The 18,243-nt window shown below is 40.5% G+C and overlaps 1 protein-coding gene across 3 annotated transcripts in view; it reads right to left on the minus strand.

Annotated features, from left to right (window-relative positions):
• Positions 1-18,243, minus strand: part of myo1ea (myosin IEa) — a 65,447-nt gene that overhangs the window by 18,952 nt on the left and 28,252 nt on the right. For all 3 annotated transcript variants that reach the window (XM_086026187.1, XM_086026186.1, XM_086026188.1), the window contains exons 6-16: positions 12,973-13,060; positions 10,979-11,068; positions 9,650-9,781; positions 9,025-9,159; positions 8,788-8,920; positions 6,139-6,335; positions 5,499-5,579; positions 4,880-4,966; positions 4,695-4,778; positions 2,565-2,732; positions 811-896 (exon numbers count right to left, since the gene is read on the minus strand). In XM_086026187.1, coding sequence (XP_085882313.1) covers positions 811-896; positions 2,565-2,732; positions 4,695-4,778; positions 4,880-4,966; positions 5,499-5,579; positions 6,139-6,335; positions 8,788-8,920; positions 9,025-9,159; positions 9,650-9,781; positions 10,979-11,068; positions 12,973-13,060 — 1,281 coding nt within the window. The remainder of the gene's footprint in view (positions 1-810; positions 897-2,564; positions 2,733-4,694; positions 4,779-4,879; positions 4,967-5,498; positions 5,580-6,138; positions 6,336-8,787; positions 8,921-9,024; positions 9,160-9,649; positions 9,782-10,978; positions 11,069-12,972; positions 13,061-18,243) is intronic.

Consider the following 18,243-nt stretch of genomic DNA (forward strand, 5'->3'; position numbering starts at 1 on the left):
GAAAAAAGGAAATCTTTTCGAAAGGAAAAGTACATAAAAACAACTGAGATAATGTGGTTGCAAAAGTGTGCACACCCTTAAGAACTAGGGGTGTGGCTGGATTCAGAATTAATCCATCACATTCAAACTCATGCTAAATCAATCGGCACACAGCCGCCACCATTCAAAGTGCCTGTGATTAACCGCAAATAAAGTTCAGATGTTCTAGTGGGCTTTACCTGACATTTGTTTGCATTCTACCAGAAAGCTGATGGTTTTGTGCTAAAACTGACTGCTATTTGGAACCGTTCATAATTCCCCTCCACCTTGACTAAACTAGAGAGACAAAAAGCACCAAAACATGATGCTTCTACCACCATGCTTCACTGAAGGTTGTTCTTTTGATGATGAGCAGTGTTATGTTCCCGCCAAACCTTTAAGGATTTATAGCTTTTTGGATTTATAGCCCAAAACTTCAACCTTTGTTTTATCAGACCATCGCACATTTTCCACATGTGTTTGGGAGATTTCAAGTGTGTTTTTACAAAATTTGGAAACAAAAGGTTGAACTTCTTAGTATAGACAAACAACCATTTAAACTTAAATGTACACTTATACACAACAGAGACTTCACTACTCCACCGTGCTGCCTTAATGGGAGCAAATTCATCATTAAAGAAATAAAAAAATCATGTTGAAAATTGAGAAAAAACGGTAGACACTGCCATGCAAGTAACTAACGTACAAAGGTGATAAGCCCGCAACAATGACAACAAATGCATCGAATGTGAACACAGGTGGCTGCAATGAAATACTGTAAAAATGACTCACATTTGACTGCTCTGCATCAATTCAATGAGGTCAGTGAAAAGGACGTCTCGGTTCCTTTCACAGAATCCGTCTGCATCGTAGGACACCTGGAAAGGAGCAGAGGGCCATTATGAGAGGTTAAGCCACACAGGTTAAATTTGATGAAAGTTGCACATGTGGGAAAATAATGTGACCATAAATCGATGGATTGTATTTTATGACATTGAGGAAAGATGAGTTTATGCCTCACAGGTGTTGTGGTATTAAAAGTGGAGCATAAATTGAGCCTTGTTATTCCTCTACCGTCGTAGCCTGAGAATGGAGGTAGCCTGGTCATGCGAGCCGCTCAAGTTATTAGAGAATTAAGCACGCGGCATATGTGCCAGGCCAAGGCCACCAAACATCTGGAGGAGCACGGTAACGACCAGGGCTTAAAATAAATGAATATAAAATATATATATATGGCTCCATATTAAGTGTCAAGCTGTTACGTCACAGGTGTGCTGAACCTATATAAATAGACAAAGCAGACAAAGCAGAAATGCTTTAGAAGTGTGAGTTTGAACCTAAAAAAGACGATGACATCATGACCAGAAATATAACCACCAGAAGTGTAAGCTATATTTATAGGGAGCAGCAGCAATTCCCATACTGACACCACAAAAATAGCAATTTAATAATGCTGCACACCACTAACCACTTTACAAGGTGGGGTAGCTTTTTGGTCATAAATATATGGAGTGGAACAAAGCTTAAAGTGGAAGTCAACCCAAACATATTTTTTTCAAGAATATGTTCTATGCAGGCCGACTAGTTGCAACAAGGCATTCTGATTAATATTGTGTTTGTGGAATATAAGTTAAGCAGCAAAAACCAACCCGTGTTTAGCCATCTCAGGGGGTGGCCATTTAGTCACTTCTGTCGACTGAATATGACATCACAGATGCTCAGGGCTCAGATAACGACCAATCATGGCTCAGCTTCAGAAAACAGGTGAGCCGTGATTGGTCGTTACCTGCGCCCTGAGCAACTTCGATGTCATTTTCAGTTGATAAAAGTGACAAAATTGTGACAAAATTTCTCATATTCCACAAACACAATATTTATCAGAATGCCTTGTTGTGTTGACTTCCCCTTTAAGTATAAAATATAATTTTGTTAACAATTCATTCTGTGACCAGGTTCAAAACACTTTAAACTCAAATCATCTTTCCTCATTGAAATAAATGTAAATGCCATGAATCCGTTCCAGCCTCCCCAAAAAACCCCAACAACTTTTGTGATGTGTTTCTTGATAAAGAAATATCACTTTACAGTACTTCACTTTGTAAAAACATAAATAGAATGTCAAGAATTTAACAGTTTGAGCATCATGATTAATTTATTACAGCTCCTTCTGGTGTGTGTGACTAGGCCACAAGGGACAGTATGATATAGTCATGAAGACTGGAGACACACATGAAGAAGAGCTTCACAACTACTATGAGTCAGTAAACTGATAAAATTGTTTTTTCGCTGAGGATAGAGAATATGTGCCTGTGAGTGTTAAGGTTAGGGTTAGATTGTTTACTTGCGTTCCTGCACTGTTTGTCTTGGTGCCAAAGGAACTATGGTGAGGTGATGGAGGATCTAAATTTAGACAGGCCAACGCCGATTGTTACATGCATACCTGACAGTCAATCTGAGTTTAATTAACTTTGTAAAGTCATCAGACGTCTTGAGATTTTGAACGTGTACCTAATGTGCGTGTTCATGTTTCTGGAGAGCGGACCGACCTTGCCAGCATAGTGGTGAATGATGAAGCCTTGGTTCCAGCTGTTGAAGTGCTCGTGAGTGTTGATCTGCATGCGGAGCTTCTGCAGCATAGTCTGGTCCGCCCCCTCGCCGACCGCGTGCATGGTGGCGCACACGTCGTCCAGGATGCACATAATGCCGGGAGGATTCTGGGAGGTAAAGGAAAAACACAGATTTATCATATCCCTAACAGCAGATCTTACATTTGGTACTAAGTATTTTTTGTTGTTCAACCTCTGCTAAGGAAGGGGGGGTTTCCGGCGAGGAGGATTGGGCTGATTGTGTTTTCAGTTAAAACGTATGTATGCAACGACCTGTTAAATGTTATTCAAATTCCCGTTTATAGATTTTCTTTCTTTCTGTAAAAAGCAGTGAATAGTTGCGGAATAAAAATGTGGATTTATGCTTCATAATTGTCATCATATGTGCAGAGTTGGATGTTGTCAACCTTAACATGTCCACTCCGTCATAGCGAAATGCCAATTGATACAAAAAAAAAAAACAACGGAAATCAGAAATCAGAAAGTCAAATACATTGACTAAACAGTACATACTTAGCTTGCTAATGTTATGTGGCTGATGAAGGTCCGCCATGTGATCATTAAATTCTAACGTTAGCCAAAAATGTCCACCCTGTCAAAGGTCACCCTCTCAGCAAGCGGCACATATTTTGCTGTTCATAGACATTGTCTGCTTGCAATTAATGTGTATTAAATAAATTCTGAGGAGGCTTGACTTATATATATTTCTAACAGTGCTACCTGTACTTATTTAATGGAAAATCTAAAAGTTTTGGGGGTGAAAAGAGAATGTTCTCACAAGATGCATTTAGATCTCATTTTTAGCAACAAATTGAAGTGAAAATAAATAGCAAATGGTGACAAGCATATTGCCAACTGTACAACTATTGTACAATTAATTAAAAAAAGAAAGAAGATTGGTAACAAAAACGGTTTGTATCAAACAATATTGTGATTAAAGTGACACATTTATCCCCCTCGTTTTAGGTTTTCTTCAAACATTTGACCATAGGTGTGAATGTGAGATTGAATGGCTTTGTGCCCTGCGATTGACTAGTGAACAAAGATTTACAATTGGGTAATCCACCTTCATATCATTGTTTTCCCATTATTGATAGATTCATCCAAACGTGTCATGAAAACACAAATATAAGGCCGACAGACAATTCACAAGGACAATGATGGGCCTCAATCCGAAAAAGCCCCATAAAAGGTTGATGATAAATGGCCCCTGATTTGTATCCTGGTTAAAGAGGATTATCTGACCATGGAGGAGAGTTGTAAAAGCCACAGTATAAATGTGACCGTGTGTGGAGCAGTGCGGGGGCCTGTGGACACATACTGTCCTGTTTTGAGTCAACAGTGTGTCCCACTCTACACACACACAAGTAGTGTCTTGTTCAGGGCAATGTGAACTTGCAGCTGAAGCATCAGGCGCTGATATGGAGCTGCTATATGCCTCCTCTCGGACACTAGCAGCTTGTTTTAAACCTCTTAAACATCTCAGTGGGACTGATGAATCTCATTATAATCACTCTTAATCACACACTAAGCTACTCGACGAAATACCACAATCGTACTTTTAGCATTGCAGACAGGAAAAGGAAGTAAACATATTTAGGTACCAGTTTATTTATTGGTATATATATTTCAGTGTATACTGAAATATGATACTGACCCAATACCTTTGAATCAGTGATTCTCAAAAGTGTGGTACACTTACCAGCTCCCCTCTGGTAGTTACCGGGGGGGGCTTGGCGTAGCGGAACCCAGCACAGCCCAAATACAGTACAACTGTACTTAGCTTTTAAATTCAATATGGTTACATTATAAGCTATAAGAAATTATTTGTTTTTAAACATTTATTTAGGTCTATTCAAGACATTTTAATTCAACCATTATTTAATTATGCATTTTAAATTTTTTTTTCCTACATCTACACAGTTGTTGCACTGGGTCATTAGATTTTAAAGGCATACCCAATGACGTTTTCAGTGAATATATTTGTGAAGTGTGTGTTATCATTCTGAATATTATGACAAAGCGTCTACACAGAACTTGGATGCATACATCGGGAGGTAATTTATTTACTTTGCTCTCGATGAGATCGCAGACAATCTTGTTATTGAAGTACTCAATAGGACTCCACTTGATACCCTCCTGAACATACTCCTCCTACAAACACATACATAGAAGAAAATGCGGAATATAAACCACTCATTGAGGCTGGAAATGTTTGAAACGTAAAGAGTATTAATGAAGTTGAGGAACGTCACCTGTTCAGCCTTGAGTGTCAGCTCAATGAAAATTTGCTGCAGTTTTTCATTCACAAAGTTGATGCAGAACTGCTCAAAGCCGTTTTTCTAAAGGGGGTGGGGGTGGGGGGACAATGCATGGTTAATAAAAGGCAAACACGTTAAGAGAGCTTTGTCTTCTGCTGAGGACGGATATCCTCTGAGCTCAATGGGCTTTGTTTGGGTGGGAGCTTTAAGCAGGCTGCCAGCTATCAGGAGGAAAGGCCACATTGTGTAATTCACGGCACATACAATGGACCTTCGGCCCGAGCCTTATGTGCTGCTCGTCTGCATCTTCCTGTCTCGGTGACCTTTTCGGACCGAGCAGGAGAGCCTTACAACTGCGGAATTTGTTTGTATTCGCAAGACTGTAATATTGATGTCTTATTAGCACTCCATAGCAGTGCCACAACAATCTCATGAAGGCAGCTAAACAAACGCATAATCAGCTTAGATGTGCATGTTGGTGTCTGCTCTTTCAATCAAGAGATGGAGACCCAAAGACGTTAAGTCTCATCCTGTGTGTTTAATCTGTTTATATGTTCAACCTTAAGACCTGTTGATTTAATGCTTACTCTGTGTCAGCTTGTCAAACACTCACTTGGAAAATCTCAAATCCGTAAATGTCTAAAACGCCGATGTTCAACTCCTGGTGATCCTTTACCATGGCTTTATTGATGGACTGAAGAAAAAAAAAAGAACATTACAGGACATTTTGTTAAGCTTAAACTTGGTGAATGCATTGTAACTAGCTAGCTAGATAAAATGTATCTAGCAAGTCAGCCAGACAGATAGATAGATTGCCAGATAAATTGTCAGTTAGATAGTCAGCTAGACAGATAGATAGAATGATAGAATGTCAGTCAGATAGACAGAGATTAAACTATTTTAGATAGAATAGATAGCTAGATAGCAATAGATACAGAGAGAAAAATAGAGAAAAATATAGAGATAGATAGATAGATAGATAGATAGATAGATAGATAGATAGATAGATAGATCGATAGATCGATAGATCGATAGATCGATAGATCGATAGATCGATAGATCGATAGATAGATCGATAGATCGATAGATCGATAGATCGATAGATCGATAGATAGATAGTTGGAGATTAAACTACCTTAACAGTATCTTAAATGAGGTAAAAGTGCAGATAAAAGCTGAAATAAATTGAAGGGTCTCAATACTTAATTTTCTAATCATTCTAATTGTGCATCAGTACAACGTGTGACAGCTACCTCAACTAGGTAGTCAAACACACGGAAGTGCAACGCTTTGGAGAGGGCGTCGCGTGTGTAACACGCCTGCTCCACGTTCAAGGTCACGTCGATGGACTCCACGGCACTGCCCCATTTGCTGTCCATCTTGCGGCTGGTCAGTTTATCCTTCAGACGATTCTGGTCAATACCCAGCAAGAAGGCAGGGAAGGCTAGAACTATAAGGGAACATGAAAAGAGTGATAAGAGAAAATGAAAAGAGTGATATAGTATTACTTATGCAATTGGTGATCTGAAACTGTCAAAGGATTAACCGTGCCAAAATCGTGCGCAGCAGTGAGACCGATCCATCCGTATTCTGTGCTACATTCACTCTTATCAAGAGGAGATAAAGTCTCTCCAAGCAGAAAGTATCCACCAATGACATCAGTGTGATCAAATTTAGAAAACGGCGGCATTTCGATATTATGCAACTGAAAGGATACGTCATGAAAAAAAAGACTACTGAACACAAGCTGCTAAAAAAAGGACAAACGCATTTGCCCCAACTTGGCGTTAATTCTGTCCCCTGAGAGCCCCTCCCTGACTTAATAATGTGACTCACTTCCCCTAAAAGGAAATGGCCCTCAAGTCTGCACATTCACTGTGTCTGGGAATGCCTAAGTCGACAGCACTAGTTCTCCTTTTGGGACAATCTGATTGGGTGAAAAAGTCACCTTTTGTGTTGGTGGCAATTGTACACTAAGTTGCATGGGGTGGTTTTGTTAGTCAAAGTGGCAGCTGGCAGGAATGTGGCTGACAGACAAAACAAAAGAATGGATAGACTGACAGGTGGACAGGTAGGCAGCAAGAAGCAAAAGGTAAGCAGAGTACAGTAGACAGAGAAGCAGTTAAATGGACAGACGCAAAAACAGACAGACAGATTGATTCATTGACAGACACACGAATCAGACACAGCTTGGCAGAAAAACAGATAGGTAGACAGTAGCCGCTTTTACACTGTCATCCTGGAAAATTTGTGCATCACTCATAACAGTAGAGCTGCTTTACATTGGCCTGTGCATTCCAAACACAACTTGCCAAAGCAGCATTCACACAGCTGTTGTAGCTTTGTGAAATTAAGATAATTAGATCAGTGACAGCAGTTGACACAAACGGCGTGGCCAGCAAGCCTAGGGTGTTAAAACTTCACAGTCTCTTCTTCTTCTTGCCAAGTTATGCCACTGACAACATGCCAGAAGCCCGCACAAGATTATACAGAAAAGCAGACAGACAGCTAGACAGTGAGAAACGATAGGAAGGAACTCCGGACCTGATTTACAAAGACCTCAAATAGCGGGCGCTAAATTGCATGGTCAGGCAAAATATTGCACGTCCTTAACTGGTGAGCATGATGGGTGTTATCTAATAAGATTGCAGCACAATCGGCAAGATGCGTACAGGTTGCGCTTCAGTAGCTCCGATAGTTTTCGCTTCGCAAGTTAAAGTGATGCAATTGGAAGTATAAGTGGAAGAGGCAAACAAGCATTACTAAGTTACAGAAAAAGTTAAAGAGTTGAAAAGAGTTTTGTCATTAACGATGTGGCATGACTCCTGTGACTGGCACCAAGTCAGCCCTAATATCATAAAGATGATACAAAACTTCATCGCCGAAGACGCGATGTGTCTTGTTATTTTTTTCTTTATGGCATTTCAAAAATATTTACACATGTGGAAAAGATCAATACTGCCTGTCGCCTTTCATTTTGCCTATGCTACTCCTTGTCACAGTAACTACAGTCATCGTTACGCACAGCAGTGCTGCTGGTTTACACCTGCCTTTAAGAAGTGTTACCTAAAGACGCAAAATCAGCCCCCACAATTCATCTCAGGTTTGATAAATCACATTGCATGTTCTAAATTCATCCATATGCTTCTACTCCTCCCGGTATTTTGTGTGTAAATGGGTAACTATTTTAACTCTATGAGGTGTGTCAGAAGAGTTCCAGAACAGGCGTCATTAAAAATTTATACTAAATGCCCTTGGTGTGCAAAGTACTTTCCCAGCATCTTCTGCCATGCGTCTAAGCACTACTCGATGAATTCTTTCAGGATGCTGACCAGCTCTATCATCACAGGAATCTTGATGTCATCCAAAAGGAGACTCTTGACAACCCCCTTCAGCTTGGAAAGGGGAGGTGGGGGATGTCGATGCAGCGCCAGTTTGTGCAAGTAGAGAGGTTGCTCCAGCACGGTGATATTTTTCTTGGCCGGGAATTGTCAGATGCTCGGGACATTGTGAGTAATTGTCATGGTGAGGAAGCCACTAGGTGTCCTACCACGACTCAACGCCGCAGGATCTCCGTCTGGATCACAATGACGGGGAAACCCAAAGTTTGGGATGGAAATACATCTTTTGTGACACCGGTCTTGAAGCTTTTCCGACACACCTTCGTATTTGCTTGCCAGAAATCGTAGTAAATCGAAATCGACGAAAATCTGACAGGCAATTAACAGGCTTGCAACAACACAGAACCCCGTTGAGGTAGGCATAGAGAAAAATGAAAAGACAACTAGATAGGCCAAACTGAAAAACCAGGGCAGGATACAAAGACACAAAGGAACACGGATAAACAAAGAGTGGTAACCGCACACTGGTGCTTCTTATGTCCAGTAGGTGAGGCCACTTACACTCTTCACTCTCCACAGCAGCGTAGTTCCCTGCCTCCTTGAAGCTGATGTTGCCCACGTGCAGGACGCCAGCCACAATCTGAAGCACCATGGCGCGGTCCTGATCCGAGATGCCGATCACCTTCATGGCATGCTGGCGAAAACAAAGAGCCAACAGTCACGCTAAAATCGAAGGCCGCAGTGGACACACTCACTGGAACAGAAGAGTATGTGTTGAGGCGCTACTACAGTACTTACCATAGTCTCCTGAAAGTCATTTTTGTCATTAATGTCGTCCACTTTATAAGATCCAGACTGGTTGAGGTAAGTGTAGTAATCCAAACTTGTGATTCCAAGGCTGTTCTTCTGGTCATCACTCGCACCTTCTATCAACTGTACGCGGACACACAATGACATGTAATGCTGTGCTGGTTCACATCGACATCAGATTCTGTTAAGATGTACTACGTGAGTCAAAGAGCTCACATTAGAAAACACATTTTCAAGGGGCCAAATGGTATATGATATTCCATTGCACTTACAGAAAGATAAAACAGAAGGAATTAAGGAGTTGTCTTCCCATTTGCAGCTATAATAATTTCTGCTCGTTGGGGAAAACGTTGGCGTGTGTCTGGGAGAATTTCTGTCCATTAATCCAGATCAATATGTATTAGTTCACGAAACCTGAGAGGGCTAATGGTTCACAATCTCTAGTTTATCCTAAGGGTGTTCAATGAGGTCCAAGTCAGTGCTGCAGTTTGATAGGTGAATTGATAAAGAAATGTAGCCCAATACTTCAATCCATATCCTGATTCCCCCTCACAGAATGTGTTGGTTAGCCAACCATTTCCTGACTGCTCCACAGGTCGCAAATAGCCCCCACCTGATAGAATATATGGAAACTCCTCTCGCCAGGATTCCTCATGACGACACGTGACTTCTCCAGAAGGAAGTTGGAAATTTTCCCTCCGTCTGGCTCGCCGCCGTTGCTGAACTGGATCTCAAAGTATTTCCCCTGATGGACCAGAGAGACATTTTCACCAACGGAGTGGGCTCACAGACAGACAGGAGCTGTGGGCTCTGACATGCTCCTGTGTGTGCTTCCATACATTTTACTGCATTTTCGCTTCCTTCACCAGACGGGCGTGTAACGTAATGTCTTTTCCAGTCGCTGTCAAACTGAGAGCAGTAGCCCGACACTGAACAGAGACATTGACTCAAAAGACGCTACCTCAAAAGCAGTGATTTAAGGCTGATGGGAGCCAAAATAAAGAGATTTTGCCCGAGACAATACAGCAGGGTTGAGGAACCTACGGTCTGTGGGCCATACACTGAGCATTTGATCTGGCCCGCCATGCAATTCTAATGACCAATATAACCGAAGAAGAACCCACACGCTCATAATATAGAATAAACATGTGCTCAATCTTTGCATCATATAAATTTAGTATGGAAGACTCAAATGGCCCCCGATAGGAAAAAGGTCCCCCGCCTTGCAATACAGCTTATCTCATATATGGAAAGTAGACAGCAAAAGACCATTTCATTGGACCGGTTTGCCTTCATTTTAGGAAGCTAGCCATCTTACGTACGACTTTGAACGTTTTTTGCAAACAGAACGTTATGGGTTATCAGTTGCATGAGACACATGATAACTGCCTCTCTGTGTGTATGTATGATTTAAACGACATGCCGCCAAACAAAGAAAAGACATCAAACAAAAACAACTGATACACACACAGCGTGGTGATCGGTCAAGTGAAAACAATATGGGGCATGTCATTGCGTCGGAGGGACAACAACGGTTTATTTTTTCCTTACTCGGCCGCGTGTCAGCAGTGCAGCACCTGTTTTGTGACATGGTACAGGTTAAGTCCGTTCTCGACGCCATTTGGCCGACTTAGATCGACTGAGACCATGTGGGTCGTTAAAATATACAGACAGGAACTCGGTGGCGGTTAGGCGATTCCCAGGACTGCTGTTACAGCCCCTTGACCCAAAAAGTACCTCTGCTCTAAATGATCATACATTAGCACTTATGGTATCTAGTGTATCCTTTTTAAAACTGTGTTGAGTTGTGTAATTCTAATCACATCTTGAACTTCCTCATACAGGCAAGCACTATTTGAAAGTGGTGTGTCATGGCTTACTTTTAAAAACGTTTTATAAGTAAATCAGTGTGACAATGGTATGAGGTATTGGGAAGTCTTACAAATCTACTGGAGTTGTTGTTCCTAACCGTCTTGGCGTTACCAAAGGCCTCCAGCAGCGGATTGGACTGCAGGATGATGTCTTTGACGTGCTGCGAGGACACACAGGGACATGCGCAATGAGCAATATCTCACACACACACGCATACCGTAGTGTGTATTAGGTAAAGACATCACATTCTTCACACCCTCACTAGTGAGTGCGACTGGAACTTTCCACTCACACACTCTTATTGTACAAACACACACTGTCTGGAGGACATCTTTCCTTTGCAAGGCCTTTCTATGTCAGACTCTCATAAGATTGAAATTACATACTTCCAGTCACTTTATGCAGACTGGAATGAATTACGTTACTCAGAAAAAGGTTGGGATATACTGTAGATCTTGCTGGTTAAATTTCAGAATTAAGCTACAATGCAGCACAACCTTTTCAGGTAAACATAAAATTGACCTTGACTAAACTTTTGAAGGTTCAAGTCTTACAGTTTATTGTTTCAGTACTTTTTGCACAACTTTAAAGTGATGGAAAGGCCAAAGTATGGCAAAAGAAAGGCTATGATGGAGGTAATGTCATGGCTAGGGTTTGCATGGCTGTTTCTGGAACTAGTCTATATTGATGATGAAACTCATCATGGTAGCAGCAGAATGAACTCGGAAGTCTATAAAACCATTTTGTCTGATAATTTAAAAATGCATCCAAACTAATTGGGAGAAGATTTATCATGCAACAAGTTAATGATCCAAAAGACACTGCCAACACAACATAGGACTTCATCAGGGGGAAAAAAAAAACGGAAGGTCTTAGAATGACCAAGTCAATCACTGCACCATTCAGTTAATTTCATAATGTCCATTCCAATATATCTAGATGGAAATATCAAATAAACGCTGCCGTTCTAAACTTTTGTCTGCTATTCATCTTTCGATCTGGAACCCATTGATCTTGCCGGTCCAATACTTTTGGAGGGGAGTGTCTATTGTTTATGTATTCCTTATTACCGTTAAAGAATAGCTATATTGGTAGATGTGCTTTATGTGGAGGTGTTGCTAGCTAGCTTTCTAGCTTACTTTGCTAATTAGCCAACTTCCCACCACCGTTATTGGGTCAAATGCTACTGTGTGTTACTCTAGTACTATACTTTTGAGCGCAACTGTTGTCAAACAAATTTGGTATTTTCTGGAGGATTAGAACAGATTAATTGCATTTCAGAACGAATCCGACGCATCCGGAAGAACCACTAATCAATAAAAAACACTCAAGACTCTGACCACTCATTTCTTAAAATCCTTTTACTTCAAATACTGAAGTACTTTCAATACCAGAAAATTACTTTTGATACTTATGTACATTCAATGTCATAGACTTGAAGACTTTTCCTCAAGTAATATTGTACAGGGTGACTAACCTCTGCCAAAGTTGTTTTCTGTTACAATTCTTGTACTTTTATTCAAGTAGCCTATCATTTTCAGATACTTTATACAAGACTGGTTACACAGCTATTATGTCACACTATACACTGAGCTGTTGCAACTATCACGTCTGCGGAGCCTGCAGTAGAAACACAAGCCAGTTTGGGTTTTGCTGTTCCAGATTTTCGCGGTGAACTGAATTGAACTGTACTGCTTGGAAACCAGGACAATTTTTCAGTCATGCAGTTTTAAGTCATAAAGCAACATCTCACTCTGCCTAAAGATGTTTTCTGATTCGTTTATGTAAAAACAAAAACAAAACGATTGACTATTAAAAAATGGAATCCCGCTGCAGTTGCAGTGCAAGCATTTCCTCATCACATTTAGATCTTTATCAATCTTAGAAACAGGACGTGTTTATTTCAGGGGATGACAGACAGCTGGAAGAGAAGAGGCTGTTTATATGTTAAGGATCTAAGATACCGGTAGTCTATTTGAATTCATGCATTACACATCAAGTATAAAAGAATGAGAAAATATTTAGACATGATTTTTTTTTTTTTGGGTAAGAAGATGGTCTCACCTGCACCCTTGGTCCGCCACCTGACACTCTGGAGATATATCCCATTATGTATTTGGCCGCCACAGTCTTGCCAGCGCCACTCTCACCACTAAAAGAGACAAAATCCATCCATCATGCAATCCGCTTACCCTCACAAGGGTCGCGGGCGTGCTGGAGCCTATCCCAGCTGTCTATGGGCAGTAGGCAGGGTACACCCTGAACTGGTTGCCAGCCAATCACAGAAGAGACAAAATGTAACATGTAATTTCTCTCTCCTTATTCATCTGTAAAACTGAATAACAAGATAGAAAGTGCTGCTATTTACACAGTTATTGTGTGCTTTACAGACCTAACTTGTGCATCTCTTTGTAGTCACTATTCTTGTTTTCCCAGTTCTGGATTCTTTGTGGTTTTGGACATTTAGTTCCTGTTTTTCACTGGAGAACATTTCCCTCTTGCACATAATCAAAGTCATAAAATGAGTGCTCTTGACTCTACCCCTGTACTTTGGTGACTGGACTTTACAGTTTGCAAAACATAAATACGGTAATTTATTTGAGAGCATACGTATACGCCACAGGCACAGTGGAGCTGAGATTTAGTATTTGGTTTGCAAGCAATGGTTTTGTCATTAAATCTCAAGAAATGAGACTGTATACAGTGGCAGGCAGTGCATTTTGGACCTGCGTTTTTAGTAGCGACTTAAATGACCTAATTCAATCCTTAATACCACCAATAACGTCATAATTGCACAAATCGTGATGCACACCAATGTCACCGTAGCCTTATGTTGCCCAGTAATTATTGACAAGAGCCGCTCCATCACACGACATGGGTGATCGCCTTGCATTTCAGTATTTTTTTTGGGGGGTGGTATTTTTTTTTCCCCATCCACCAACCACATGTGCCAAATACACTTTTCAATTTATTTATAAGAGGAGAATATCGTCGTTGTCCTGTGAAAAACATTTATGTCAATTTTTTTCCCGATTTTGTTATTTTTTTATGTGAATGGTGTTTCCGCGTTACAGACACCGCATTAACGTGAATTTCTTTTTTTTTTTTTTTCAAAAATTCAACATAAGTGTTTTTCACAGCACAGCGATGATATGAAATTATAAACTGTAAACACAGCTCGGGTTTGAGTTTAGTTTTTTTCTTATGCGCTATATATATTTGCTGTGTACTAAGAGGGTGAGATCAGTGCGCAGCTTAGAGGGAACATTGCTTAACGTCATTCCAAGAAAGTGAGTATATTTTAAAGTGATACTTTCAATGTTATCGCTACAAGTTAGCCGAGCGACCGATGTTCTGAAATTCCTTCCTACCCGTTGAGACGTCCTACCAACGTGTTTTCACGAGAATTTTCAAACTTTTTGTCCAAACTGTCTTTCGTTCGGTTACTGTTTTCGTTTTTAATTGAGTCTTGACTTTTTAATTGCCTCAAAAATATTTTTGGCGTGTGTTTTCCATCATAGGTTTTAAGCATAATGTGTTTTCTTGTCGTAGACATTCATCACACTGTGTATGTTTACCACACTCAATTGCCTCATTCAATTGTCAGGACATCCTATCTGCTTGCACCTCTGTGTAAGTATTTTCTTAAGGGATTTTTTTCAAGATCTACCTGTATGCATCCAAACAAAACACGCTGATATATTTTGGCTGTCAAAATAGCCTCTGGTAGGGAATTTCACACGTGTAGGATATTTTGGCAGAACACTAGAAGTTAGCACAACATCATATCCTAAATGCAGAAATGGTGAATGCATATAGCGTCCATTTGGTGAATCTCAAATCTTTTTTTTTTTAAACAGCCCTGGGCAGATTACACTACAGACTGAGCAACACATGAGCTGAAATCTGTTTGGACAACCCAAAAACCTAAAATTGATACTAAGATGGGGAGCCAAGAGAATAGCTATCAAAAATGTTTGTTTTCTCAGATTGTACTGTCTTCATAAACTAAATAAATAATATTGGTGACAGTCTGGTGCATGTAAATCCTGTTGGGACACACTTGCCTTCATCTCAGTTCCCACACCCTACACTCTACTTTCCCTTCTTGACTTTTGGGTCATACTTATTTGGACGCATGCGGTTTGGCAGTGGAGGCCTGCGGAGTTTTGTTTTTATTTTATTTTTTTTCTCCAGCGCCTTAAAGTAGAGTCGCCTTGCTAAATGCTGTGTGAAAAACAGCTGCAGCCCGTTAGCGGCAGCCAGAGGAAGTCATGGAAGCCACTCGTCTATTAACCCTCCCCCCAGTCCAGCACCTCCTCAGCTCTGTCGGTGCCTTCTCACTGTACGCTGGAAGTGCTCACACTACTGCACGTGACCATACGTTTTGGAGACTCCGACTTGAAATGTGTTTTCCATTTTGGGCACATCGGTATCAAGCTGTGGGGGGGTCAAATGATGTCTGCAGGGATATTTATCATCTATAGTTAAGCGTCAATTCTCATTAATCAAGGAAATAACAATAACAGCTTGGTTTATATAGTAAATCTACTGCCTTCACGTGAGATTTAGGTAAAGACACGCAAGTAGGTTGACTCAGGTAAACGTAAATTCCAAAATAAATCATGTTGAAATACGGTGAACCCCCAGATATTTGTGACATATTGGCAACACTTTTGGGAATCTTTCTGCCGTTATTCGCTGAAAACTCAGTCTATATTTTTGTGCTCTGGCCAGAGGATTAAAATTATTGTTTTTCCGCCATCTTGGTGCCAAGGACCCATGTTGAAATGAGCTGAGGTGCTCCAGTTAGACAAAAGTAGTGATTTGCCATCAACTTGTGGCATCTTAGTACCAAGGATCTGTGTTGGAAATAAGTTGAGGAACTATATGTTAAGACAAAAGAAGTGCTTTTGCCACCATCTTGCGCCATCTTAGCCAAGGAGCTACATTAAATTGAGTTGAGGAGCTTCATTTTGATAAAAGTAGTGCTTTGTACCCATTTTGTGCTATTGACCAGAATTTAATTTGTTTGAATAACAATTTTGATTTTAATTTTGAATTCACTGTAGACAAATGTATGGGTAAATATGATGTAGTTCATTTTTTAAAAGAAATAAACAGGAAGTCAAATTATGACGACATCGTAGTTTGCTCATGGCATGGGCATCATACACGCACCACACACCATCAGGTACACACAAAATGCAACGAGGTTCATTAAGAACTTGATGAAATTTCAGTTTTCTTTCTAGAAGTACGAGTAGCTTGCAGGTGTCAACTTGTGTACAGTATTGCCTCACTAGTAACAAATTGTTGTCCTAAAAAGGACAAAGAACATACTAGTACATGGACCTTAAGATGGATATCGAATAAATGCTCAAACAAATTTCCATACACTAGTTACTAGTAGTGTGCAGACTTTAAATGACGGTAGTTATGTCTCAATACACAGTATTGTGAAATGAGAGGCAGAGCACTTCTGGAAATGAGCTCATGGTTAGTTCATTAAAACAAAACACAAAACAATCCTGCTTCTGCTGGAGATTCCACTCATGTGCCATAATGATGTGAAATCACAACTTCTTACATGACAACATGCACTAATCACGCGTGCTGGGAGCCACCAGTGTCGCAATCTTGGTGCTGACTTCAAATACAGTAACAATTTGTACTTCTTCACTGGCGAGTCCGAACCACTGCTTATATTGATCATTTTCCAAGTAAATGGAAAATTGGAAACACATGCCAATGCTGACCACACTGTCTGGCTAGCAGTTGGCGGCAGGCTCTGTTTGCCTCATCATAACACCACTTCCCATGCTTTTGTTTGCTGATTTAGTCCATCGCATAATCCACCTCGGTGCCTTTATGTGGGGGAAACTGAACTAGCAAGTGTTCACTGGGCAAACAACAGGATTAAAGTGCTGAAGCAGGATTCATTCAGCATGAGGTAAGCACTATAGGAACCGCGGAGCTCAGGTGATTGACCCATAGGATAAAAGGCCCCATCATGACACATCACTCCTCTCAGCACAACTCACTCCAGAAACAACACCCTGCTGCATAAAATGACCTAAAAACGGCTTTCGATCCAAAGGAGTCGAGAATCATGCAGGTGGGCTTCCTGGGTTTTTTTGGGGTTTTTTTAATCTGGAAAGCAGGAAGTTGAGGAATGAGCATTATAGCAGTGCACATCCTGACTTCACGTCATGTCAATTGTACTTGAATATTCATACCAGATATTATCTCAAGGCACTTCACGATTCAAGAACCAAAGTCCACATAAATTAAAGAAAACCAACTGAACAACACATGAGCCGGCACTTTACAACAGAGGCAAGGAAAAAAAAAAAAAACAAAGGAAGACGCCTCAAACAGAACTCAGGCTCTGTTGGGTGACCATCTGTCTCAGCCGGTTTCGATGGAGAGTCAGAGTAGAGGGACTGAGGGTAACTTGAGTGAGAGAACAGGAAAAAGCAGTTGAGCGACCAGTGGAGGGACGAGAGAACAATGGGCACAACAACTGTATTAGAAACAGTAGACAAATTCAAGCGCAAAAGCAGACAAGCAGCATTTTGTTGAAAATAAAGCCACGCCTTCAAGCAGGCTGTCTATCATGGGATCGTTCAATGTTTTATTTCCTAACCGTGCAAAACCAGGGATCGTTCAATGTTTTATTTCCTAACCATGCAAAACCAAACAACTCCTATGTGAAAACACTGTAATCCCCCCTCCATTGCGGGGTTTCGCTCCAGACCACCCCTGCAATTTGTGAAATATAAAAACACTCCATAGACATGTTTTTACATTATTTATGGCACCTAACTCATTCCATCCCAATAACATATTTATATGTCATTTCACAGAGGGTCCGAAATTGTCTGGTACTGAATGAGTTAATAATAAAAAATAAAAAAAAAAGGTCTTTAACTCGTTCACTGCCAGACTTATTCAGACCCTCTTTTACCCTAATGTTTGAAAAATTTTGAAGAAAATATAAATAAGTTCCTGGGATTGAATGGCTGGACTATGACAAGACAAGTAAATTCATCAATGGCAGTGAATGAGTTAAGTGCAACTTTAAAATTATGAAAACACATTTAAATTAATATATTTTGAGATCAAGCAAGAGCAATGATAACACAAAAATATTGTACAAACAGTGCAACAGTGCACTCTATGTGTTTGCAGTAAACACGTTCCGTATTTTCCAAACTAACAAACTTATCAGCTCGCAATACACATCAATAATCAAGCCCAAATCTGCACATTATAAAACAAACCTACAGCTATCACTTTCAGTAGGCGTAAAAAGCAGGATTGAAGACGATT

Source organism: Filicampus tigris, chromosome 3 (assembly GCF_054856515.1).
Source record: "Filicampus tigris isolate MCC_2025a chromosome 3, RoL_Ftig_1.0, whole genome shotgun sequence".
NCBI classification, from domain to species: domain Eukaryota; kingdom Metazoa; phylum Chordata; class Actinopteri; order Syngnathiformes; family Syngnathidae; genus Filicampus; species Filicampus tigris.